The 26,065-nt window shown below is 36.8% G+C and overlaps 1 protein-coding gene across 4 annotated transcripts in view; it reads left to right on the forward strand.

The window, feature by feature from the left end:
* Positions 1 to 372: 372 nt before the first annotated feature.
* Positions 373 to 26,065, forward strand: part of RALGAPA1 (Ral GTPase activating protein catalytic subunit alpha 1) — a 218,785-nt gene continuing 193,092 nt past the window's right edge. For 3 of the 4 annotated variants that reach the window (XM_045568592.1, XM_045568564.1, XM_045568574.1), the window contains exon 1: positions 549 to 943. In XM_045568592.1, coding sequence (XP_045424548.1) covers positions 838 to 943 — 106 coding nt within the window. In that variant the 5' untranslated portion in view covers positions 549 to 837. Of the gene's footprint in view, positions 944 to 26,065 lie in introns of all 4 variants that reach the window. The other variant, XM_045568583.1, reaches the window with a different exon arrangement.

Genomic DNA, 26,065 nt, shown 5'->3' on the forward strand with positions numbered 1-26,065 from the left:
CATAAATAGTGTATGAAATATTCTTAGTAATAGATTTAGGACAGAACGAATTTCCCACACTGGAGCTCCAAGTTTATCTTTCTGCTGGAGTCCCTTGATCACAACTTAAGCATATTTTCATAAATAAATCATAGAAATGTTTAATAAAGATGACTTCTCTTTGCTTATTGTCATCCCTGTGCTTACGATGGAGCATGCACTAACTACCTTCGTCGACTTTCTTTGGCTCCTCCCGTGGCTGCTTGGGGGGCGTAGTGCCACGGGTGATATCACGCCGACATGACGTCAGAGCCCTTGACGTCAGAAGGCGGTTGCCACGGGGACCGTTCGCCACCGACGGCAGAGTCGTGAAACCCCATCACCACTACACCGCTCGACTCCGCTTCGGTCTCTGCAGGGTCTACGCTGCTAAAGAAGCTTTAACCTTAAGGGGGCCTCAGGGAGAGAGGAGTTGTGCTTCTGCCGTTGGGCGCTCCACCTCCGTGGTTCTCAGTCCGGGGCCCCGGCCTGTGGCGGCGAGCGGCGGCCGCTGGAGGCAGGCGGCGGCGGCGGCGACGACGACGGCAGGCGGCCCGCCCGGGTCTCCCTCGCTTCGTACAGGACCCGGAGAGGGGAATCCGCCATATTGGAGCCGGAGCCGAAGGTGCCTTGGAGCCGCGGCGCGAGGCGGGTGGAGGTGGCGGCCCCGGCCTGGATCGGGGAGGAGTCGGCTCTGCCCGGGCCCGCAAGGCTGCGGAGTGAATGAGGCGCTGGGGCTAGTCTCCTCCCCGCCCACTCCCTGCACTTTCCGCCGCCGGGATCCGACCGAGAGCTGGCTGTGGCGGCGGCAGCGGCAGGATGTTCTCCAAGAAGCCGCACGGGGACGTGAAGAAGTCTACCCAGAAGGTGCTAGACACCAAGAAGGACGCGCTGACCCGCCTCAAGCACCTGCGCATCGTCATCGGTGAGGAGCGAGGGGTGGTGGCGCTGAGGCCTGTGTGGCTCCCTCCTCTTGGGCTTCCCTGGGGACTCTCCCTCAGGACCTGGGGCGGTGCAGGAGTAGAGGGCAAAGTGTCTCCTCTGCAGGGACGCGGAAGAGCGGATAATTTGGGGAAGGGAAAACTTGGCAGTTGGCAAACACTAATTACCGATAACACAGGGGTATCTAATTTTGAGTTAATAGCCCGAACTCGTTTTTAAACATTAGTATCACTCTTTCGGAGTTTGGGGAGACTTGGTGTTGTGCATAATGGTGTTTGTAGGACATGTTTGCCAGACGACTACTGCCATCTCCACCCAAGTGAAAAGAAAAACAAAATCCTCTCAGACAATATAAACCTTACTCTTTCAAGTTTCTTGGCAGATGAACGCAAGGAGGAAGCAGTTATACCTCTTTGGGAAGTGGGTGGTTCCCAAAAAGCTTGTGGGAAAGAGCCCCGCCCTTCTGTTAACGCACCTTATTCATCCTCACTGTCATTTAGAGGGAGAACTATTACTTATAGAAAACAAGTGTATCGCTTCCTTTGCTTCTCGAGAATTGTGTAGAATTCTATTTTTATTTAATTAAAATTTTTTTACCTCCTGCTGCCTTAAAGTTCTGTTTTGTTGGCAGACCAGTGTTCTGAGCTTTAGGTATAATGTCAAATGAATCTTTTGGATACTTGGGTCATTTAGTAGGCTGATAAGGGCTGTAGTAATATGGAACATCTGGTCCAGTACTTGGATTTTTTTAGATGAGGAAATTTGAGGTGAAAAGGAAAGTTTGCCTGTGTTAATACATACAGTTAATGATAGAACTGGATTTAGATACCAGATACCTGAATCCTTCAGAGTTTATTATCTCAAGCAGTCTTTCTAATTTGTCTTGGAAAGTGACATTTATTTAGTGATATAAATTCTTTATTTGAGGTGCTTCTTTCTTTACTATGTTATTTACCATCAGGATACCCAATGTTTATATGGTGCTTTAATGTTTACAAAGTGATTTCAAATAAATTATCATAATTAATCCTTGCAATAGCTTTAGAGGTAGATATTACTATCCTCCATTTTTTACAAATAAGTTTGGGAATGTTAAAAGTGGCCAGCCAGCTATTAGGAGGCTGGGTCAGAACTGGAGCCCAGATTTCATGTATCCAATTTGTTTTCTTAGTCTTCCTACATTTATGAAAGCTAATCTTTATCACAAGTAAATTATGTTTATTCCTGTGGAATAGTAAAAAAGCAATTCATCCAGTTTAGTGATAGAAAAATAAGCTCAATTTTCAAGAAAATATAGAATATTCTAAATATAGTAGAGATTCTGGTCTTTTTGTTTTTATTCTACTTTAGAGTCAAGTCATTGAAGAAAAGATTTGGCTGAGAGAGTGGAACATAGAAAGTTAAGGTGTGGAATGTAGGAAATGTATCACAGATAATGGCAGTTTGAAATTGAACACTTAGTGGAACTTGACACCTATTAGGGACAAGCTGTTAGTTGGGTAATGACAGAGCTATAAAGTTGAGTTCCAACAGAGTATTGCAATTTCCTAAATTAATGTCATAGTTGTTGTTTTTTGTTTTTTTTTTTTTTTTTTTTGAGACAGAATCTCACTCTGTTGCCCGGGCTAGAGTGCCATGGCGTCAGCCTAGCTCACAGCAACCTCAAACTCCTGGGCTTAAGCGATCCTACTCTTACTGCCTCAGCCTCCCAAGTAGCTGGGACTACAGGCATGCACCACCATGCCCGGCTAATTTTTTCTATATATATTTTAGTTGGTCAGATAATTTCTTTCTATTTTTAGTAGAGACAGGATCTCGCTCTTGCTCAGGCTAGTCTCGAACTCCTGAGCTCAAACAATCCGCCCGCCTCGGCCTCCCAAGAGTGCTAGGATTACAGGCATGAGCCACCGCGCCCAGCCAATGTCATAGTTCTTTAGTTATGGAATGGTTAAGGAATGGTTTGTATATACTTCTTTGGCATAGAGATTTTTTTCCGTCTGGGAGACATGGAAAATTAAAAGGTAAATTGAAAGGTCACACATGTAAGGTATTTTATAGGGCCTAGCCTTCCTCAGTTTGAAAACATAACAATTTTAAAAAAGAAAAAAACCCAACCTTTTTTATTTTAGTAATTTATGGACTTTTAAAAAATGGAGTATATACTGGGCGGAGCACGTATGTATATGCCAACATTTAAAATATCCTTAAGAACCTTCAAATGGTGAACATTCTGCTTTCAGACTCTCTGCCCCTGTGAATGGAGGAGGACCATGCAGAGAGACTACACTTTAGAATTTTGCAATAATGATTCTCAACCAGGGACATTTTGCCCCATAGGAGACAATTGGCAATATCTGGAGGTATTTTTCACAACTGAGGGAAGGTGCGACTGGCATCTAATGGGTAGCAGGAATGCTGCTAAACATTTACAATGCACAGGATAATCCCTCACACTGATATTCTAGCTCTAAATATTATTAATGCTGAGGTTTAGGAACCTCATCTAAACAGAGTAAAAGATGGACCTCCAAGATCCTATACTTGATTTTAATGTATTAATTGAATAAAGTATTTTGTATCTTTAAATGGTTGTAGTTATTTTGCTTGAGATATAGTTAATATAATTTCTAAGAAAATGAGTGGGAAAGTACAATGACAAAAGCTAAACAGTGTCTTAGAGGTCTGCCAGTCAAATATTTGATTTTGCAGATGGAAGAGCCACGTTAAATCCTTTTTGGAAGTAGTTGTGGGTTTCAGATAAGGTAAACTGACAATGAGGAAATTAGTTTGCATAGTAATTGGGCGTTGCCAATTACACGGGATTTTGAATTTTGTTTGGTCCCATATAGTTCATAGGAGACTAAACAAGGCTGCCATTCACTCAGGGTGCTTATGGGAAAATTCATTGTATCCAAATGTATGAGAACATAATCATAATTTAAACATCCAGTGTAAACTTTTTTCCTGGCCTGTTTTCCCCATTGTAGGATAATTCCAGTTAAATTTATAGAACTTGACTCTGAGGATTTAGATTTAAATCTGTTATGTTTATTGATACTGCTGCATGTTCGATTTTTAGAAACTGGAAGTCAGGGCTTTCTTAAAATAGAAAAAAAGCCTTGTCTCTAAAGCTGTTGTCCTTTTTATCTCCCTTAACCCCCATTATACAACTAACAGCCTTAAGATAATGGTAGTAAATTAGCACATGTAAAGTGACTAACATAATGCTTGGCATATAGTAGATATTGACTAAATGTTAGTTTTCTTCTACTTTAAAATAGCAAGCTAACAGTTAAGTCTTCTTGATATAAAAATAAAAAGATAAGTGCTTATTTAGCTAAAAATACATTGATTATATTGTTCTTTCCAACAGCTTTATTGAGGTATAATTGGCATATAATTTGCACATATTTAAAGTATATAATTAAATAATTTTTACATACATATATCTCATGAAACCATCATAACAAGATTAAAAATATCCAATCAAGATAACAAACATAGCCAATCAAGATAATGAACATATCTGTAACCTCCCAGAGTTTCCTCTTGCCCCTTTGCTAATACCTTCTTCCCACCCCTACGTGAACTGTCCTACCTTTTCTTGAGCAACTACTAATCTGCTGTCACTCCAGTTTGTATCATCTAGAGTTTTATATAAATGAAATTATACAGTATGTAAGTGGAATTATGCAGTACAGTTGTTTCTTTCTTTCTTTTTTTTTTCCTAAAAAGAGACAGAGTTTCTCTGTGGCCCAGGCCAGAGTGCAGTGGCATGATCATAGCTCACTTTAACCTCGAATTCCCAGGCTCAAGTGATTCTCGTGCCTCAGCCTCCCCAGTAGCTGGGACTACAGGAGTTCCCTACTACGCCTGGCTGATTTTTTTTTTTTTTTTTTTTTGTAGAGACAAGGGGGTCTTGCTATATTGCCTGTGCTAATTTCGAACTCCTGGCCTCAAGTGATCCTCTCAAAGTGCTGGGATTACAGGCGTGAGCCACCCGGCTACAGTGCAATTTTTTTGTTTGTTTAGTTTCTTTTACGCAGTCTCATTATTTTGAAATTAATCTGTCTAATATATTATGTGTCCTTTGTCAGTAGTTCATTGGTTTTTTTTTGTTTTTGTTTTTTTTTTTTTTGAGACAGTCACACTTTGTTGCCCAGACTAGAGTGAATGCCGTGGTGTTAGCCTACCTCACAGCAGCCTCAAACTCCTGGGCTCAAGTGATCCTCCTGCCTCAGCCTCCCAAGTAGCTGGGATTACAGGCATGTGCCACCATGCCCAGCTAATATTTTCTATATGTTTTTGGCTGTCCAGCTAATTTTTTTCTATTTTTAGTAGAGACGGGGTCTTGCTCTTGCTCAGGCTGGTCTTGAACTCCTGATCTCGAGCGATCCTCCCTCCTCGGCCTCCCAGAGTGCTAGGATTATAGGCGTGAGCCATTGGGCCTGGCCAGTTCAGTGCTTTTTATTGCTCGGTAGAGTTCCATTGTATGCTGTATCACAATTTGTTTATCCATTTACCTGTTGATGGACATGTGGGTTGTTTTGGGCTGTTACAATTAAAGCTGCTGTGAAAGACATATGCTTTCTTTTCTCTTGGATAACTACCTAGGAGGGGATTGGCTAGATCATGTGCCAGTCACATTTAAGAAGCTGCCAAATAGTATCTCACCATTTTACGATCTCACCATCATTCTCGTTCCTCCACATAATGTACCAACACCAGTCAACATACCCAAATTTCTTAATTTCAGCACTATAATAAGTGTATAGTGGTTATTAATTACTGTTTTCCTGACATTTAATAACATTGAATATCCTTTCATTGTGCTTATTTGCTTATAACTTCTTTAAGTTTCTGTTCAAGTCTTTTATCTATTTTTTGATTAAGTCTTTTGCTTTCTTATTCAGTTTTGAAAGTTCTTTATATATTCTGGATACAAATACTTTATCAGATACATAATTTGCAAAGATTTTTTTTTCTCAGTCCTGGGGCTGTGTTTTCATTCTCTTAATATTTTCTTTGAAGGAATAGAAATGCTTGATTTTGATTAAGTCCATAAATCAGTTTTTCTTTTATGCTTCGTGTTTTTTGCTGTTGTATCTAAATTTTTTTGTCTAACCTATACTCACAAAGATTTTCTTCTTTGCCTTCTTCTGAAGGTTTTATAGCTTTAGGATCTATTTAGGTCTGTGATCCATCTTGAGTTGTAAATGTGGTATGAGGTGGATTGAAGTTTATGTTTTTGCATATGGATGTCCAGTTGTTTGAGCACCATTTGTTGTAAAAGACTGTCCTTTCTCTACTGAATGCCTTTGTAATTTTGCCAAAACTTAGTTATCTAAATATGTGTGGGCCTATTTCTGGACTCTCTGTTTTATTCCAGTGATCTATTTATCTGTGTTGGTGCCAATACCACAATGTTTTGATTACTGTAACTTTATAATAAATCTTAAGTCGGGTAATGTCCCTCTAACTTTGTTCTTTTCAAAGTTTGTTTGCGGTGCCAGGTCCTTTGTATTTCCATATGAATTTTAAGATTAGCTGGTCAGTGGGGAAAAAATAAACCTGAGGTTTTGATTGGGATTGTGTTGAATCTATAGATCAATTTAGGAAAAATTGATGATATTGAATACTCTGACTTATGAACAAAGTATGTTTTTCCATTTATTTAGGACTAGCTTAATTTCTCTCAGCAGTGTTTTGTAGTTTTCAATGTGCAGGTTTTACACATCTTTTGTCAGACTTATCCCTAAATATTTTCTGCTTTTAATGCTCTTGTATTAAATAAGTGGTATTTTTATATCTATTTCTGATTATGGCTAGTATAGGGAAATACAGTTGATTTTTGTATTATGTATTGAGCTTGTGTCCTGCAAACTTGTTAAATTCACTTATTCTGTGAGTTCTTAAATAGATTCTTTTGGATTTTTTACATAGAGAATCATGTTGTCTGCACATAAAGACAGTTTTACTTCTTCCTTTCCAATGTGGATGCCTTTTATTGAACTGACTAGAACCTCCAATATGATGTAGAATAGAAACAGTGAGAGTGGACATCCTTGGCTTGCTCTAGATGTTAATGGTAAAGCAGTTGGTTTTTCATCGTGTAGTATGATGTTAACTGTAGATTTTTCGTAGATGCCTTTTATCGGGTTGAGAAAGTTTCTTTCTTCTCCTAGTTTGCCAAGATTTTTCATCGGGAATGGATGTTGGATTTGTCAAATGCTTTTTCTGCTGCTTTTGAGATAAATAGATGGATTTTTAAAAATTTTATTCATGTGATGAATTACATTCATTGATTTTCAAATGTTAAATCAACTCTGCATTCCTGGGATTAAACAAAGTTGGCCATGATGTATTGTCCTTTTAATATATTGTTGAGTTTGAATTGCTAACATTTTGTTTATAATTTTTATATTTATGTTCATGAGAGTTCTTTGTCTGTGGTTTTCTTGTAATGTTTTTTATTTTGATATCAGGTAATGCTGGCCTCATAGTATTGACTGGGAAGTAGTCCTAACCTTTTCAATTTTCTGGAAGTGTTCATGTAGAATTGTTAGTAGTTCTTTGTTAAATGTTTGCTAGAATTTGCCAGTGAAGCCATCTGCACCAGGAATTTTCATTGAGGGAAGGTGTTTTGGTTCTGTTTTGTTTTGTTTTTGAGATAGGGTCTCGCTCTGTTGCCTGGGCTAGAATGCAATGGCATCATCACAGCTCACTACAGCCTCAAATTCCAGGGCTCAGGAGATGCTCCTGCCTCAGCTGAAACTACAGGTGCTCCCACATCCAGCTAAATTTTAAATTTTTTGTAGAGATGGTGTTGCTCAGGCTGGTCTGGAACTCCTGAGCTCAAGCAATCCTCTTGCCTCAGCCTCCCAGAGTGCTAGGATGATAGGTGTGAACCACTGCACCTGACCTTCTTGTTAACTGTAGTCACCCTACTGTGCTGCCAAATGCTAGAACGTATTTTTTCTATCTAACTGTATGTTTGTACTCTTTAACCAACCTGTCTTCATCCCCCACCCACCCCCCCATGGTGGATTCTTCGTGCTATGGTTTGTCCTGAAAAATGTTTACTTTGCCTTCTTTTTTTGAAAGATATTTTCACTCTGTTTAGAATTCTAGGTTGCTGGCTTTTTTCTTTATTCAGTAAAAATTTTACTTCACTGTCTTCTTACATTGTTGCTGATAAAAAGTCGGCTATTGCCTGTGTCTTACTCTATATGTAACATGTCACTTTTTTCTCTAGCTGCTATTAAGACTTTCTCTTCATTACTGGTTTTTAGCAATTTGATTATGATGTGCCTTGGTTAGTATTTTTCATATTTCTTGGCTTGAGGTTCATTGAGCTTCTTGGATTTGTGAGTTTATTTATAGGTTTTATCAAGTTTGGAAAAATTTTGGCTATTATTTTTCATTATTTTTTCACTCTCCTCCCTTCCTTTTGAACTTCATTATTAGCATATGGGGAAGTATTAATATTAAATTAGCATATTAGGAAATATTAATAGTATAGTGGAAAGTCTCATAGCTCACCAGTGTAATTTTCATTTTTTGAATTCTTTTTTCTGTTTTATTTTGAATAGTTTCTATTTCTATGTCTTCAAGTTTATTAGTCTTTTCTTCTGCTACATGTAATCTGCTATTAATCCCATGTGGTTTATTTTTGATCTCAGACGTTATGGTTTTTATCTAGATCATTTGGGTCTTTTTTATATTGTCTTTGTGTCTTTTTAACTTTTTGAACACATGGAATACAGTTACAATAATATGCTTCGCTGCTAATTCTCTTTCAATTCTGGGTTAGTTTTAATTGATTATGTTCCTCATCCTGGGTTTTCTTGCTTCTTTGTGTGCCTGGTAATCTTTGGATATCTGATACTCTGAATTTTACTTTCTTATATTCTGGATATTTTTGTATTCCTATAAATTCTTGAGCTTTTTTCTGGGATGCAGTTAAACTTGAAAACATTTTGATCATTTTGGGTCTTTTATGATTTGTTGGGTGGATCTACTTAGGGTTAATTATTGTCTACTATGAGGCAGTACCTTCCTAAGTATTCTATCCAATGTCCCACGAATTATGAGGTTTTATTTGCAGTCCAGCTTTTGGGAACAGGCACGTTTCCCATCCCTGAATAAGCATCTGGTACTGTTTCCTCTAGCACTTTAGCATGGTTGGTTCTTCTGACTTGGTTAGTTGCCTTAAAAGTATATTATGATCACAGACCAAGTGTGGTGGCTCACTGCTGTAATCAATCACAGCACTGTGGGAGGCTGAGGCGGGAGGATTGCTTGAGGACAGGAGTTCAACACCAGGCTGGGCAACATAGTGAGACCCTATGTCTACCAAAAAAAAAAAAAAAAGATTAGTCAGGCATGGTAACAGATGATTGTAGTCCCAGCTACTTGGTAGGCTGAAGCAGGGGGATTGCTTGAGCCCAGGAGTTTGAGGTTGCATTGAGCTATGATGATGCCACTGCACTGCAGCTGGGGCAACAGAGCAAGACTCTGTCTTACTAACAAAAAACAGTGTTACTGATGAATTTGCTTAATAGAACAAACTTTTTCAAATACTGTAAATGATCTTTGCATTAACGTTTTGTTTATTAAGGATTTTATTGCATGTGAAGGATTTTATGTGTTTTATAGGATTGAATAAAATGTAGACTAGAACAATTAGTGGTAAAATGAACAACACCTGAATAGCCGTCACTTTAAGAAAGGGAACAACATTATCAGGTTCCAGAGATGAGCTGATTACAGCTGTAAGGCATTGCATTTGGTTCTAAGGTTTCCTGGCAGCTAAGGTGAAAAGAGAAACAGGTTACAGGTGTTTGGTGTCTTAGAAAAGAAAGCATCCTTTTTTTGTTTGTTTTGGTTGAAACATTCTTTTCCTTGGTTCTAAATTTATTCACAATTTGTGTGTTTATTTATGTGTGTTCATGTATTTTCTAATGTCTCTTCTTACTGAAGGATTCATGCTAGAGAAATAGACCTTGGAGAAAATAGCAAAATAGGTGATTAGTATAATATGTCTATTTTGGTAAATGGCCTCACCATCCTCCAGGTTGCTAAGACATGAAACTTCCATCTTTGACAAAGTGATAGAAAAAGATAAATTTAGTTTGGGACTCCAGTTTGAAATGTTTGTGGGACAACTTCAGATCTCCCCAGCCAAGACCTGTTCCTTACTGGTTTTATAATAATATTTGAATCTGTTCCATTTTTCTCTGTTCTTATCATTTCGTTAGTTGAAATTTTTGTTGTTTCTTGAACTTTTGCAGCAGCCTACTAGTTGGTTTCCCTATGGGGGTCTTTTTTCCTCTTGAGTCTGTCTTACATGGTGCTGTCACAGTCTTTCTAAAGCATGTTAATGAGCATGTCACTCTAACTGCTTTAAAACCTTTCATGGTTTTCTATTGCTTATAGGATGAAGTTCAAAATCCTTAGCCTGCATTCAAGACAATCTATTATCTGATCCTAACCTGCCTTTTCAACTAAGTGTTATAGTCGAATTAGGTGAAGAAACAAAGAAATATAGTAGTACTTCATTGTAATAAAGGTCCTCAAGATGCTTATTATAGAAATGATCCTTAGATGACACTGTTGCAAATGCATACTTTTTTAACGTAAATATTTTACATGTTGTTTTATGTTAAAGTAAAAAACATGTGTTATATGTACCCTTACCTGAATCATAATTCTACCCTGAAGACACAGATTCCCTTTTATCCTATAATGAGCGACACATTTTCCCATGCCTGAAGAAGTCAGCATTCCTACAGTTGTAATATTACTACTGTTATGCTTATGTTGCTACTAGTGTGCTCCATGCATCTGAAAATCCATCTTGCTTTGGGATACATATTGTTTGATCACACTGTCCTTCAGACTTTGTCACCGATCTTATTTCTCAAACTCCTGGTTACTTTATTAAGTTTATCAAAGACTGTATTTATTTATTTATTTATTTTAATTTTTTTTTTTTATTTATAGACTTCTTGTCCTAAAATGTCAAAGACTTTAATACCTGGCTTATCATCGTAAGACTGCTTCATCCTTTGCTATCATCTTACAGGACTTTAATGGGTAATGAAATGGCTCTTTTTTTTTTTTTGAGACAGAGTCTCACTCTGTTGCCGGGGTTGGAGTGAGTGCCATGGCGTCAGCCTAGCTCACAGCAACCTCAAACTCCTGGGCTTAAGCGATCCTACTGCCTCAGCCTCCCGAGTAGCTGGGACTACAGACATGGCGCCACCATGCCCGGCTAATTTTTTGTATATATATTTTTAGTTGGCCAGATAATTTATTTCTATTTTTAGTAAAGACGGGGTCTCACTCTTGCTCAGGCTGGTCGAGAAGAACTGACCTCGAGCGATCCACCCGCCTTGGCCTCCCAGAGTGCTAGGATTACAGGCGTGAGCCACTGTGCCTGGCCGAAATGGCTCTTTTAACTTCATAATATGTTCACTGTATTTGATATACTTAACTTTTTTTTTAATTTCAGCATATTATGGTGGTACAAAAGTTTAGGTTATGTATATTGCCCTTGTCCGCCCCCCCCCAGAGCTTAAAGCATGTCCATCCTCTAGACAGTGCGTATCACATTTATTTTGTATGTATACACTGATCCCCTCCCTGCCACACTACCTTATACTTAACTTTAATAACCTCACTGCTATTCCATTTAAACAATTACCCACTTTTATAATCCCCCTCCTCCCCGGGGTAACTAGTGGCTTTTATTTTAATTTTTTATTGATTAACTTAAATTTTTCCCCTTTTAAAAAATTTCAATAGATTTAGGGGGCACAAGTGTTTTTTGTTACATGTGTCAACAGAAAAGAAGCCAAACTCTGTGAAATAATTTAAACAGGTTCACCTTTATGTCATAAATGCAAAGAAAGGCAAGCTTCGAGACAATTTCTCTTCTGACACTCACTTAATTCATGTGGAATCCATCTATACAGCTTCTTTATCTTGCTGATTCGTTTCAAATGGTCCAGTATTGTTGGAATAGTAAACTCAAACCTTGCTGCGAATTCATGTGTAGGTTGAGGTGGATTTGCTTCCACTACAGCTTTTAGCTCATCATTTTCCACCATGGTCTCCGGTCACTCATGTGGCTCATTTTCAAGATTAAAATCACCAGACTGGAACTTCTCCATCCACAAACTGTGTGTTCATTAGCCACATACTTCCCAAACACTTTGTTGATATTTCGAGCTGTCTGTGATACACTGGTTTCACGACAGAACTCATGTTCAGAAATAACATGAATTTTTTAATTATCCATGGTTTCACAAAAATTGCTCTAAAAAAACTTGAAAGATAATCACAAGCGAAAACATGCCTCTGAAAGACTGAGGGTGTACCTTCACAATAAAAATAAAACAAGTGTCAAAGTGAAATATCAGAGTTATCAACTGTCAAATTTGATACTTAAGAAAATTGGACATTTCATACTTAATAACCTAAATAGTCTTATGCCAAGAAAGTCTCCATTTGTTTATTTAGCCTTTCTTTAATGTTTGTAAATAAAAATATATTTTTCTTCAAGAAAGGTTTTGCACTTTTTATATTAATATAATCAAGAATAGTTACATTGAAAAGGGATATTAATTGTAAAAGGGATGATTTTCTGTTTGCTATAGGAGCTCGTTTGACCAATGCACGAAGTGCTTATTTAGATAAAGATCAAGAAGAATGAATGCTCATCTTGATAAAAACATGTAGGCTACTACTTTATCTTTTAGAATAAATTCTCAGTAGTTGACATTCTTAAGTATAGGATGTTAAACTCAAAAAGTACTGGAATGAAAAATAAGCAAGTTTTAAAAAATACTAGAGTAGTAAAGACCACCCTTAAAACTTGTAAAATAGCTACAAATCATCAAGGAAATGATAAATTTATGTGAAATGTTTTATATTTTTAACAGTAAAATCCATTAGCAGAGTTAAAAGACAAACAGCAAACTACAAACTAAAAGACATTTACAACATGTTTAAAAGAGTTAATTTCCTTAATTTATGGACTGTTACAAATTTATAAAATTTGGAAAAGATTTTAAATTATGTTCAAGATATGTGAAAACACTCAGACATTGCTGATGGAATGCAAATAGGAGGGCAGTTAAGTATCAAAATTTAAAATGTACATATGTATATCCTTTGAAATTTACATTTCTTAGTATTCTGAGAAAGTAAATGGATAAGTGTGCAGGATCACTGAGCTGTTGTTTAAAATAGTGAAAAATTTGTACTGATCAAAATATTATTTGGGGATTGGCTTCAGAAGTTAGGTATATTTCTACATTTGAATGTTGTGATTCTCAGGAATTGTTAGCATTCTAATAATAACTCAGTAAGTAGGCTGACTTTTTCACATGACTACAAAGTACTTTTCAGATATGGTTGCATTTATAAGCTATCTTTGAGAAGTTTTTAGGAGTGAACATTTTCATAGAAGCAGCTGTAATATATTGGTATAATAGTTACTTTTTTTTTTTAACCACTTATAGGTGGTACTCTACCAAGCGTTTTACATGTGTTACCTTACATAGTAGATAGTAATTTCTCCCCAAGGAAACTTGAATATTAAATATCTAGGAAGTGTACTGGGCTACATGGAGAGAGTCCGAAGATCCTGGTTCTGATCTGAGCTATATTATTAACACTCTGATCTTAGTTTACCTTCCTGTAAAAGTAACATAATAACATCTCAAATATTGCTGGAAGACTACATGAAAAAATGAATTTGAACCTCAGAGTTTATGGAAGAATTTAAACCATTAATTGGATTTTAATTAGAACCTTAAAGGTGATAAAATTGAATCAGATGTGACGTACCCAAAGTCAGGGAATAGAATTTGTTCTTAAAAGATAAACTAAGTAGAAACCTCTGAATAATCTTGATGGTGATACTATACGTTAGTGTCAGATTCTATACTTCAGTCTCAGTGTCTAGTCTGTTAAAAATGGGTAAATTAGAAATTATTAAAAACATATGTTAGAAAACAAGGAAGAATTAAGTGAATGAAAGGAAATAAAATTCATTGTTGGTATTTTATTTCAAATAAATCCAAGGAAGTTACTTAGCAACTATTACTCTATACCTCTCCACCCAAACCTAAAATAGAATAGCTAGGGTAAGAGCTGTGTTTGTGTTACCAAAAATTTGTTGTCATTGTTTGAATTCTTTTAAGTTCAGTGCAGCTTCAGGATTCTCAGTCATCTTCCTTTTTCCATCAATTGTTTTTAGGGCCTTCTTGAGGCAAGTAGGTTGTTAGTATAAGCCACTTCTCTTAGATATACCATTTTTTATAATGTGTTTAAGAAAGATAATCACCCATCTGTGCTTACATCTGTTTCTTTGGAAATCTGAAAATGATGGATCTGAGCCACCATTTGAAGCTAATTGTAGTATTTTGCTAGGTTTTAGGTAACTGCAAAAGAGTAAAGGAGTTGATGGTCTAGTAAAAGAGAACCATATGTCAAATGTGAAAAATAAGTATAAAAGAGAAGAATCATATCTAGATGAGTGGCTTAGAGAAAGATTCATAGAGCTGGGGGCATTTGAGCTGTGCCTTGAAAGATGATTAGAATTTCAATAAATAGAAGTGAAGGAAGAGCAGTTTGGGTGAAGGTAATGATAAGATCACAGACATGAATACAGGAAAGTAGAAGGCAGTGGTCTTCCCAGCTTTTAAAAAGTAAAGATAACCACCTCAACCTTGAAATTGTGATTTAATAGCAAGGTAAATAGAATGGAATGAGTTTTGTGGGTGCTACCGTGGAGAGATAGTAATAATATCTGAGCAGCAGTCCTCAACCTTTTTGGCACCAGGGACTCGTTTCGTGGAAGACGGTTTTACCATGAATGGGGTGGTGGTGGTGGGGGTGGGGGTGGTGGCTGGTATGGGGTGCGGGGGAGCCAGGAGGAGGCAGGTGGGGGCACAAGGGCGAGCTCAGGCAGTGATGCGTGGCCCTGTTTTTCTAGCAGGCCACTGACCGGTAGCAGGCCATGTTCTGGGGGTTGGGGACCACAGCTTTAGAGGATTTGATAACCAAATTTTAAAGAGGATTTAGGAAGTGGAGATGATGCTACTTCTTAATCATTCTACTTTTTGAAATCCTGGTTTTATTGGTGAATCGATAGCAGGAACATATTTCTTTCCTCCAGCACCACTGTTGAGGAACACCACTGCTCAGCCTACACACTGCTCTGCATTATTCCTTTCTATAGTCAGCACTACTGTTACTCAAAGTGTAGTCCACAGATCAGTGCTCGTTTACTGACTTTATTACAGATCTGCCACGATTTAAGTACAGAAATTGAGTGTGTTGAGAAGCTCATCTCAATTTGACAATGCTATGATATCCAAGCATGTAATTAGCAGATCTATCTTATAGGATGGAGTATAGTCCAGTCCAGGTGCTTTTCACTTTATTGTCTAGAAATACATTAATTGTAAAGAATTATTCTCTGATGAATTGGAATTAAAAAGCAAAAAACTGGTCCTTCACAGTTAGTTTGAGAACATGGTTTACATAGTGCATTTAGAATTAATTTCCTCCATTTTAAGTAACTCTGCTTTTATCCTCTGTTGTTTCAAATTATATTTTCTTTTCCCAGAGTAATAGTATTTCTCTTACTCAGTTTAATACATTTTCCAGTACATAAAAATTCTGTTGTTCATTATTTAAAATATTTGTATTGTGCAAAGACTTAATGATTACAAAATGTCTGCCTATGCTGCTTTTAGATTTTAAACTCTCAGCATATGTTTCATTATTTTCGTATCCAAAAAAATGTATTTGAGTGTTAGGGAAATGATTTTATGAATGAGAAATTATCTACTTTGGATGTAAAGAACTGGATACAGTAGTACTGTTTTGATTACTCTCCTGTTGTCTGGTTACTCAATTAAAAATGATATTTTATATTATATAATAATGATATACAAATAGCTAGCCAGTCTTTGACCATGTAAGGGTAAAAGTAGTGTACTTGCTTGAAGTAAACTTCAGTAACTTGATGAATTAGCAGTTTGTAATTTCTAGACTTAGGCAGGGCCCGGTGGCTCATGCTTGTGATCTCAGTGCTTTGGTAGGTGAAGGCGGGTGGATCTCTTTAGGCCATGAGTTCAAGACCAGCCTGGGCAACATAATGAGACTTCGGCTCTACCAAAAAAACAAAAAAATGAGGCTGGCATTGTGGCATCCACCTATAGTCCTAGCTGCTTAGGAAGCTGAGGTGGGAGGATTGCTTGAGCTCAGAAGTTTGAGGTTACAGTGAGCTATGATCATGCCACTGCACTCCAGCCTGGGTGACAGAGTGAGACCTGTCTCCCTACCAAAGAAAAAATAATAATTTTCTGTAAGTGCTATGCTAGCTGAATGCCATACGTTTTGGTGTGTTGTGTTTTCATTTATATTCATCTCAAAGTATTTTCCATTTTCTCTTGTGATTTCTTCTTTGACCAATTGGTTAATTAGTTGTCTGTTACTTAATTTCCACATATTTGTGAATTTTCCCAATTTCCTTCATTGTGGTGAGGTAACATTTTGTCTTCAATCCCTTTAACTTTTTTGAAGCTTGTTTTATGGTCTAGAATATGGTCTGTTCTGTGGAGTGTTGTTCCTAAGGCACTTGAAAAGAACGTGTATTGCTTTGTCATTGGGTGGGTATTCAGTAGATGTCTGTTAGATCTGGTTGCATTACAGTGTTAAATCTATTTCCACTTCTGGCTGGTTGTTCTATTCATTATTGAAAGTGGGGTATTAAAGTCTTCAACTATCACTGTTGAATTGTCTATATCTCTCTGCAGTTGTGTTAGTTTTTATTAATACTTCATTTTTGGGGGGAGGTGGAGGGACTCTGTGGTTAGGTGCATATATGTTCACAGTTCTTATGTCTTTGTTATGGATTAACCCTTTAACTATAATATGATAAAATGTCCTTTTGTTTCTCTTGTAACAATTTTTGTCTTAAAGTCAATTTTGTCAGATACTAGTGTAGCCATTCCTACTTTTTGTTTGATTGATTGTTACTTATATGATATAACCTTTTCCATCCTTTTGCTTTCAGCCTATTTAGTGTCTTTGAATAGAAAGTATGGCTCTTGTAGGCAGCAGATAGTTGGGTTATGGTGTTTTTTTTTTTTTTTTTTTTTATACTGCCAATCTCTGACTTTTGATTGAAATGTTTAGTTCATATACATTTAATAACGATTACTTCTAAGGTAAGATTTACATCTGCCATTTTGCTATTTGTTTTCCATATGTCTTATATGTTTTTTTTTACCTTCTGTTTGTTCATTATTGTCTTCTTTTGTGTTAGATATTTTTTAGTGGGCCATTTTAATTCCCTATTTTTAAAAATTTTATTTTAAACTTTTTGAGTTACTTTTTTAGGGGTGTCCATAGGGATTATATTTAATATCATACTTTGTAACAACCTAGTTTGGATTAGTACCAGTTTAATTTTATCGTATATATAAACCTTGCTTTTGTATAGCTCCATTTCCTTTCTCTCTTTTGTGTTATTGTCATACAAATTGCATCTTTATACGTTGTATTTTTGCCAACATAGATTTATAATTAATGTTTTCTGTAGTTGCCTTTTAAGTCAACATGGAGGAAAAAAAGACTTATAAACAGAAAATACATTTACACTGTCTTTTATGTTTGCCTGTGTACTTCCTTTACTGATGTTCTTTATTTCTTTGTGTGGATTTATTGCTGTCTAGTGTCCTTTATTTTCAGCTTAATGGACTCCCTTTAGTTTTTTTGTTTGTTTGTTTTTTTGAGTTTTTTTAGGGCAGGCCTACAAGCAACAAATTCCTTCAGTTTTTGTATACCTGGGGATGTCTTAATTTCTCCTTAATTTTTAAAGGATAGTTTTGCTAGGTATAGAATTTCTGGTTGCCCGCCTTTTTTTTTTTTTTTTTCTTCCAGCTCTTTGACTATGTTATCTTACTGCCTATGGCCTTCATGTTTTCTAATGAGGAATCAGCTGGGGTTTTCTTTTTTTCCTTCCAGAGGTGTTTTGTTTTGTTTTTTGTATAAACTTATGGGGTACAAGTGCAATTTTGCTGTGTGCACAGATTGCATTATGGTCAAGTCAGGGCTTTTAGGGTATCCATCATCCAGATAACGTATATTGTACCCATTAAGTAATTTCTCATCATCCACCCCTCTCCCACCCCTTCACCCTTCTGAGTCTCCATTGTCCATTATTCTACTCTCTATGTCCATGTGTACACATTTTTTACCACCCACTTGTGAGTGAAAACATATATTATTGGTCTTTCTGTTTCTGCCTTGTTTCACTTGAGATAATGACATCCAGTTCCATCCACATTGGTGCAACTAACAGGATTTCATTCTGTTTTTTAATAGGTGAATAGTATTCCATTTTGTATATATATAACATTTCTTTATCCAGTCATCTGTTGATGGACACTTAGGTTGGTTGTATATCTTTGCTATTGTGAATATTGTAAATAGTGTTTTGATAAACACATGAGTGCAGGTATCTTTTTGATATATAGATTTCTTTTTTGGGGGGATAGATGACCAGTAGTGGGACTGCTGGATCAAAGGGTAGTTCTGTTTTTAATTCTTTGAGAAACCTCCATACTGTTTTCCATAGAGGTTATTCTAATTTACATTCCTACCAACAGTGTGCAAGAGTTCCCTTTTCTCCATATTCTTGCCAACGTCTGTTGTTTTTTGTCTTTTTAATAGCCATTCTTATCATATCTCATTGTGGTTTGGAGTTACATTTCTCTGATTAGTGATGTCAAGCATTTTTTCATGTACCTGTTGGCCATTCATGTGTTTGTATGTCTTCTTTTGAAAAATGTCTATTCATGTCTTTTGCCCACTTTTTAATGGGATTTGTTTTTTAGTTGTTTGAGTTGTTAGTATATTCTGGATATTAGTGCCCTTGTTTTATTTTAAAATTTTCATCTTCATTGATTCAATGATCTCTCAGGATCATGCTGTTTAATTTCCATGTATTTGTGTAGTTTCTAAAGTTCTTCTTGGTTTTGATTTCTAGTTTTATTCCACTGTGGTCTGAGAAGATTGTTGATATGATTTTGATTTTAAAAAATTTAAAAAGACTTGTTTTGTGGTGCAACATATGGGCTATCTTAGAGGATGTTCTATGTTCTGATGAAAGTGTATTCTGGGCCGGGCGCCGTGGCTCACGCCTGTAATCCTAGCACTCTGGGAGGCCGAGGCAGGTGGATCGGTCGAGGTCAGGAGTTTAAGACCAGCCTCAGCAAGAGCGAGACCCTGTCTCTACTAAAAATAGAAAGAAATTATCTGGCCAACTAAAATATATATATATAAAAAAAATTAGCCAGGCATGGTGGTGCATGCCTGTAGTCCCAGCTACTGGGGAGGCTGAGGCAGTAGGATCACTTAAGCCCAGGAGTTTGAGGTTGCTGTGAGCTAGGCTGATGCCACGGCACTCACTCTAGGCTGGGCAACAGAGCGAGACTCTATCAAAAAAAAAAAAAAAAGTGTATTCTGCAGTTCTTGGTAGAATGTCCTGTGAATGTTAGGTCCATGTGGTCTAATGTCCAATTTAAGTACAATGTTTATTGATTTTCTGTTTAGATGATAATGCTGGGAGTGGGGTGTTGAAGTTCTCCATATTATTGTATGCCTCTCTCTCTCTTTAGAGCTAGTATTGTTTGTTTTATGAATCTGGGTATTATGGTGTTGGGTGCATGTATATTTAGAATTGTTACATTCTCCTGCTGAATTCTTTTATCATTATATAATGACTTTCTTTGTCTTTTTTTGCTTTTTTTGTGGGGGGGAGATAGTATCTCACTCTATTGTCTGGATTAGAGTGCAATGATGCAATCACATAGCTCACTGCAACCTTGAACTCTTAGGCTCAAGTGATCCTCCTGCCTCAGCCTTCTAAAGTGCTAGGATTTCGGGTGTGAGCTACCGCACCTAACCTTTTTTACCATTCTTGACTTAAAGTTTGTTGTATTGGATGTAAGAATAGCTACTCCTGCTTGCTTTTGGTTTCCATTCATGCAGATTATCTTTTTTCCACCCCTTTACTTTGAGTCTATCTTGGAGAATGTTCTATGTACTGATGAAAGTATATTCTGCAGTTGTTGAATAGAATGTCCTGTCAATGTTAGGTCCATGTGGTCTAATGTCCAATTTAAGTCCAGTGTTTCTTTGTTGATTTTCTGTTTAGATGATCTGGTAATGGTGTCTTTACATATAAGGTGAGTTTTTTGTAAGCAGCATATAGTTAGATCATGTTTTCTTAATCCATTCAGCCAATTTATATCTTTTAAGTGGAGCATTTAATCCATTTTATGTTCAAGGTTCATATTGATATGAGAGGTTTAGTTCTTATCATATTGTTGTTTTCTATTTGTTTTATACGTTCTTTTTTTTTTTTTACTGTCATTGTGGTTTGCTGTAATTTTGTAATGGTGCCATTTTATTTCTTTCTCTTCCTTTATGTGATTGTTTTATCAGGGAGTTTTATACTTTTGTGTGTTTTTATGATGGTGTTATCCTTTTGCTTCTAAGTTTGGGGCTCCTTTGAGCATTTCTGGTAGGACCGGTAGAGTGGTGACAACTTCCCTCAGCATTTGCTTTTCTGGGAAAGACTTTATTTCTCCTTCATTTGTGAAGATTAATCTTGCTGGACATGGAATTTTTATCTGGCAGTTTTTTTCTTTTAACAATTTGAATATGTCATTCTTTTCTGACCTATAAGGTTTCTGCTGAGAAGTCCACTGTTAGTCTGGTGAATAGATGGTTCAAAAGTGAATAGATGCTTTTCTCCTGCTGATTTTAGAATTCATTCTTTCACTTTGACTTTAGACAGTCTGATTATAATGCGCTGTGGTGAATTCCTTCTTGCATTGTATATTCCTGTGGTTCAGTGGGCCTCCTGTATCTGGATATCTTTTGTTAGACTGGGCAAGTTTTCATCTATTATTTAGTTAAATAAATAATATTTCTTCACCTGTGGGAATACCTATAATTCATAAAAATCAGTCACTTTATGTAGTTCTAAATGTCTTGAAGGCTTTGTTCCTTCTTTTTTCTTTATTTTTGTCTGACTGAGTTATTTCAGAAGACCTGAATGAATTAATACTTTTTTTTTTTTTTTTTGACACAGAGTGTCGCTTTGTTCCCCGGGCTAGAGTGCCGTGGCGTCAGCCTAGCTCACAGCAACCTCAAACTCCTGGGCTCAAGCGATCCTCCTGCCTCAGCCTCCCGAGTAGCTGGGACTACAGGCATGCGCCCCATGCCCGGCTAATTTTTTGTATATGTATTTTAGTTGGCCAGATAATTTCTTTCTATTTTTTTAGTAGATAGAGACAGGGTCTTGCTCTTGCTGAGGCTGGTCTCAAACTCCTGACCTCGAGCGATCCACCCGCCTCGGCCTCCTAGAGTGCTAGGATTACAGGCGTGAGCCACCGCGCCTGGCCGAATTAATACTTTTTGTAACAATCTGGATGAGAGTGGAGACCATTCTCCTTAGTGAAGTACTGCAAGAATGGAAAAACAAACACTGCGTGTACTGACTATTAAATTGGAACTAACCAAACAGCATTCATGTGCACAGATGGAAATTAAACTTAACGGAAATCAAGCAGGTGGGAGGGGGCAGGAGGGAGGAGGGGATGGGTAAAATGGAACCTTATGGGTACAGTGTACACTATCTGGGTGATGGGCACACTTATAACTTTGTCTCAAGCAGTACAAAAGCAATCCATGTAACTGAAACATGTACCCCTGTAATATGCTGAAATGAAAAACAAAATAGATGATTTATAGTATTTATCTAGCAAGTCCAGTGTCTGCTTCCTAAGGGACAATTTTCTTTTGACTGCTCTTCATCCTACATATGGGACTTACTTTCTTGCTTCTTTACGTGTCTTAGAATTTTTTGTTGAAAACTTGACACATGCTACCTGTTATTTTAGGAAAATGCCTTCAGGAAAAAAGTTTGTTATAATGAGCAAGTTCTGAGTTAAATCAAGTAAAGACAAACTTTGCAAGGGGAGGTTTTCCTAGTAACCACTAGGCAAGTCAGATAATGACAGTTCTCTGAGAATGAGGCCTTGAAAGAGCTCAAGTCCTATTACTTCATGAGTAGCTGCTAGGCTGCTAGTTTTCACTGTCATCCTTGGCTGTAGGTTTTTAAGACTGTCATAGAGCTGGGGAGAGGAAGATAGATATAGAATAAGTGAAAGGGCACAGAGCCACTGTTCTTGTTGACATTCACCATTTTTCTTGAATAGATGTCCCTGATTGTTACAAGCCTTTGGTTAATTTCCAGATTTCTGGAAAAGTTGATTTTTGACTGCTTTTGCCTTTGTTCATATACTTTCATGGAGGAGGAGAGTTTTGGAAGTCTCTACTAAATCAAGTCACTGACATTGTCTACTTCTAATCTACATTTTAAACTACGAACACTTAACATTTTTCAGTTTCATTAAAGTGTTCTTTTGTGAATATCTTTGGTGGCTTCATATTCCATTTTATGGATGTAAACATTATTTAGTGCCTTACTATGTAGTGGGGAGTGAACAAGGTACTAAGAAATTAGAGAAGAAATAGGTGGCTTCTGTGTCACATTAAAGAGCTCAGTCTTTATCCTACATGGGAAACCTTGAAGTATTTTAAGCAGGACAGTGATGCAGGTAATTGCACTTAGTTTGGTTAAATCATTCTCGTAACTGTGTGGAAGATGACTAAAAGGGGGGCTAGAATGGTATGAGAGGGATTAGGTAGACTAGAATATAAATCAGGCAAGAGACCATGAGGTACCAAACCAAGTATCAGTGAAAATGGAGAGAAAGAAATACAATGGAGAGCTAATGAGAAAGGTAAACTTGGGCAACAATTATTAGTGATTTGTTGAAGTGTGTGGGATGGGGTAGGGTGGAGGAAAATGAAAGGCGAGGGGGATGAGTCTGAAATAAATCCTTGGCTTAAGAAATAGGTGGTACCACCAATCTCATTAGGAAATGTAGAAACTAGGGAGGAGATGGCGGATTCATTTTGAGGGTAGGTTGAGTTTGAGATACCTGTGGAAAATGTAATTGGATAGGTAGTATAAGCCAGAATCTGAGGGCTTGAAATGGTGGGCATGAAATGGTGGCTATAGATTTGAGAGGTGTTAGTATGTAGATAGAATCAAAGTTGTAGTATTGATAAAGAAGGAGGAGGATGTATTCCTGATAGCAATATTTAAAGGTTTGACACAGAGGAAGAGAAGCTCATAAGGGAGATGGAAAAAGGTAGGGGTAAAAAGAGAAGGGAGCGCTAACACCCTTTTCTGAGCACAATTTCCCAGTATTTTTTTTTTTTTTTGTACTCTTTGCCTTCAACCTTTAATGTCCTTGTTCAGCTCTAAACTCCAATATCAAAACCATATCTGCCTGTCTTGGGAAGTAGCATAGTGTAAAGACATAGAATATTTATTTACCTTATACTTAGACCAGCTTGGTTGTGTTAATTGCTGTTTGAACTGTTGTCATTGTTTCTTTGAAACTTTTTTTTTTTTAACTAAGTGAGAGGTAAAATGAAGATAATAGGACTTATCAAGTTTTCTATGAGAATTGATGAGACTGGAAGGAAAATGTCTAGCGTAGCCCTTAGAAAACTGTTGAGCCTCAGTATATGACGTTACCTTCTTTCCTCTCCATCTTCACACCATTATCAGAATTCCTCTCCTTTGCTATATATTACAAGGAAAGCAGTCTGTACCAATTTGTACTAATATATGAATGGTGCTTAACTCCTTATACTATGTGTTGGAATGGTTTGCTATCACAAATGAATATAAATAGTACAATTTTAGGCATTATGATAAAATGAAGATGTAATCTGCCAATGTAAGGAGAGATACTGTAGGTAGGACAGTATGCATACTACCGGACTAAATCTTCTGAATTCTTCATGTATTTCACTGTCTACCTGTCACAAAACTTCATATTATCTACCCTGCCTCAGCAGTATTGTGTAGCTTTCAAATAATTCTTAAAAGTACCAGTTCTCTCAGAATGACCTTGATAAAAATTGACCACAAGGTTATTTTATGCTCTTTGGCCTACTGCTTAAAGTGTGGCTATTCTGGTGGCATTGATTGAGGGCCCAGAAGAGCTGATGTGGAGCCGTTTAATAGTTTTGTGTGACCTGGGCAAGTCACCTAACTGCTCCTAGGCTTAGTTTCCATATAAAATGGAGATAATACATCCATTTCAAGAACATTTTTGTGAGGAATAAGTACGATCATGTATGTGTAACTGTAAGAGTGCTGTCTACACAAATGTAAAATATTAAGTAAGTGGGATTATTAACTATTTGCCTTTGGCTTATCCTTTCATGATTTGTTAGTAGTGTAGAATTTGATAAAACACAGAATTGACTTTGGTATTAAACATCGTATCATTGCATATAATTAGGTTTTCTTTTTCATTATTTCACTCATTTCTATCCCTGTTGTAAAATCCTTAAAGACAGGTGAATACTTTTATTATATTTTATCTTGTGTGTATAAATTTCAGTGAGGTGCAGTTGCTTTGAGATCATGATAACCTCTTAATGTCTCCTTTAGTGCCTTTTCTTTTGGCTTTTTAGTACTAGGAAATATTGTTTTGCTATCAGTTGTAACTGTAATCATATCTCAGGAGCTTTTCTGTAATTATTTTGAAACATCAGTTTGATGGAAAGATAAGCTACATATCTTAAACTTTTTGCTTGCTTTGAAACTTCAGTAGGTTTTTAGTGTAGTTTCCACCAGGACTTCTGTTATTTGTATCTTTAGCTTGTTTTTCATAATGAAGGACTAATGAATAATATATATTTGAAAAATAAAAACAGATGTCTTAAGTGTTTGTACATAAGGGTTCCTACTTTTATTGTGATGAATTAAAACATTCAGGACAAATATCAGTTGGGACATTGACTTGTCTGCTTGCTTCATTATTAAGTGCAAGAGTGAGTTAGCAATTTACGTTAGTAGTGGCTCATTATATAAAAATAAAATGTAATGATTTTCTGAGTTAATTTTTCTGCTTGAAATTATTTTTTTTATCGTTAGTGGTGGGGCACTAGACTATTTATGTATGTATGTATGTATGAATGAATGAATGAGAGAGAAGGTCTCGCTTTGTCGCCCAGGCTAGAGTGCAGTGGCACCATCGTAGCTCACTGTAGCCCCAAACTCTTGAGCTCCTGGGATCTACCTGCCTCAGCCTCCCGAGTACCTGGCACTACAGGCATATGGCACCATGCCTAGCTAAATTTTTTTGTATTTTTTGTAGAGATGGGGGTCTTGCTTTTGCTTAGGCTGGTCTCGAACTTCTGGCCTCAAGCAGTCCTCCCACCTTGTCCTCCTAAAGTGCTAGGATTATAGGTGTGAGCCACCACACCCAGCCTAGACTTTACACTTGCGAAAGCATTAAGAAAAAAGTGGTCATTATTTGGTTTTGTTTGCTTTGCATTAAGTTCCTTCATAAAATGTAATATGAATGTTTTAAATCAGAGGTTTTCAAGTTCTTTTCTAATGAAGAAGACATTCATATGTGCAACAAACTTCTGTGGGCATAAGTGGGCATAAGTTTAGATATTAAAAAAGTATTCTGTGAATCAATGAAGTTCCTATAATGAATGATACCGGTAACTCCACTTTTGGAATAACGTGGTTCCATTTCTCATCCCTTACTTCAGAAAACATAATGAAATGAAAATCAAATTAATAGTCTTGAATCTATAGTAAGTAGTTAGATTTTTTTATAGCTTTATTGATGCATAGCTGGTATATAGTAAGGTGCATATATTTTAAGTATATAATTTGTATTGTGGGCAACACTATTCAGGGTTTACTTTTATCCGTTCTGACAATCTGCCATTTTATTAGGGACCATTTATATTTAATACGATTATTGATGCAAGAGTCTATCATGTTTTCTGTTTATCCTGTTTGTTGTTTTTCTGCCTTCATTTGGATTGATCAAGTATTTTTTGTGATTCTCTATTACTTTTTCAGTTTATTACCAATAACTTTTTTGTTGTGTTATTT

The sequence above is a fragment of the Lemur catta genome, chromosome 1 (genome assembly GCF_020740605.2).
Source record: "Lemur catta isolate mLemCat1 chromosome 1, mLemCat1.pri, whole genome shotgun sequence".
NCBI classification, from domain to species: domain Eukaryota; kingdom Metazoa; phylum Chordata; class Mammalia; order Primates; family Lemuridae; genus Lemur; species Lemur catta.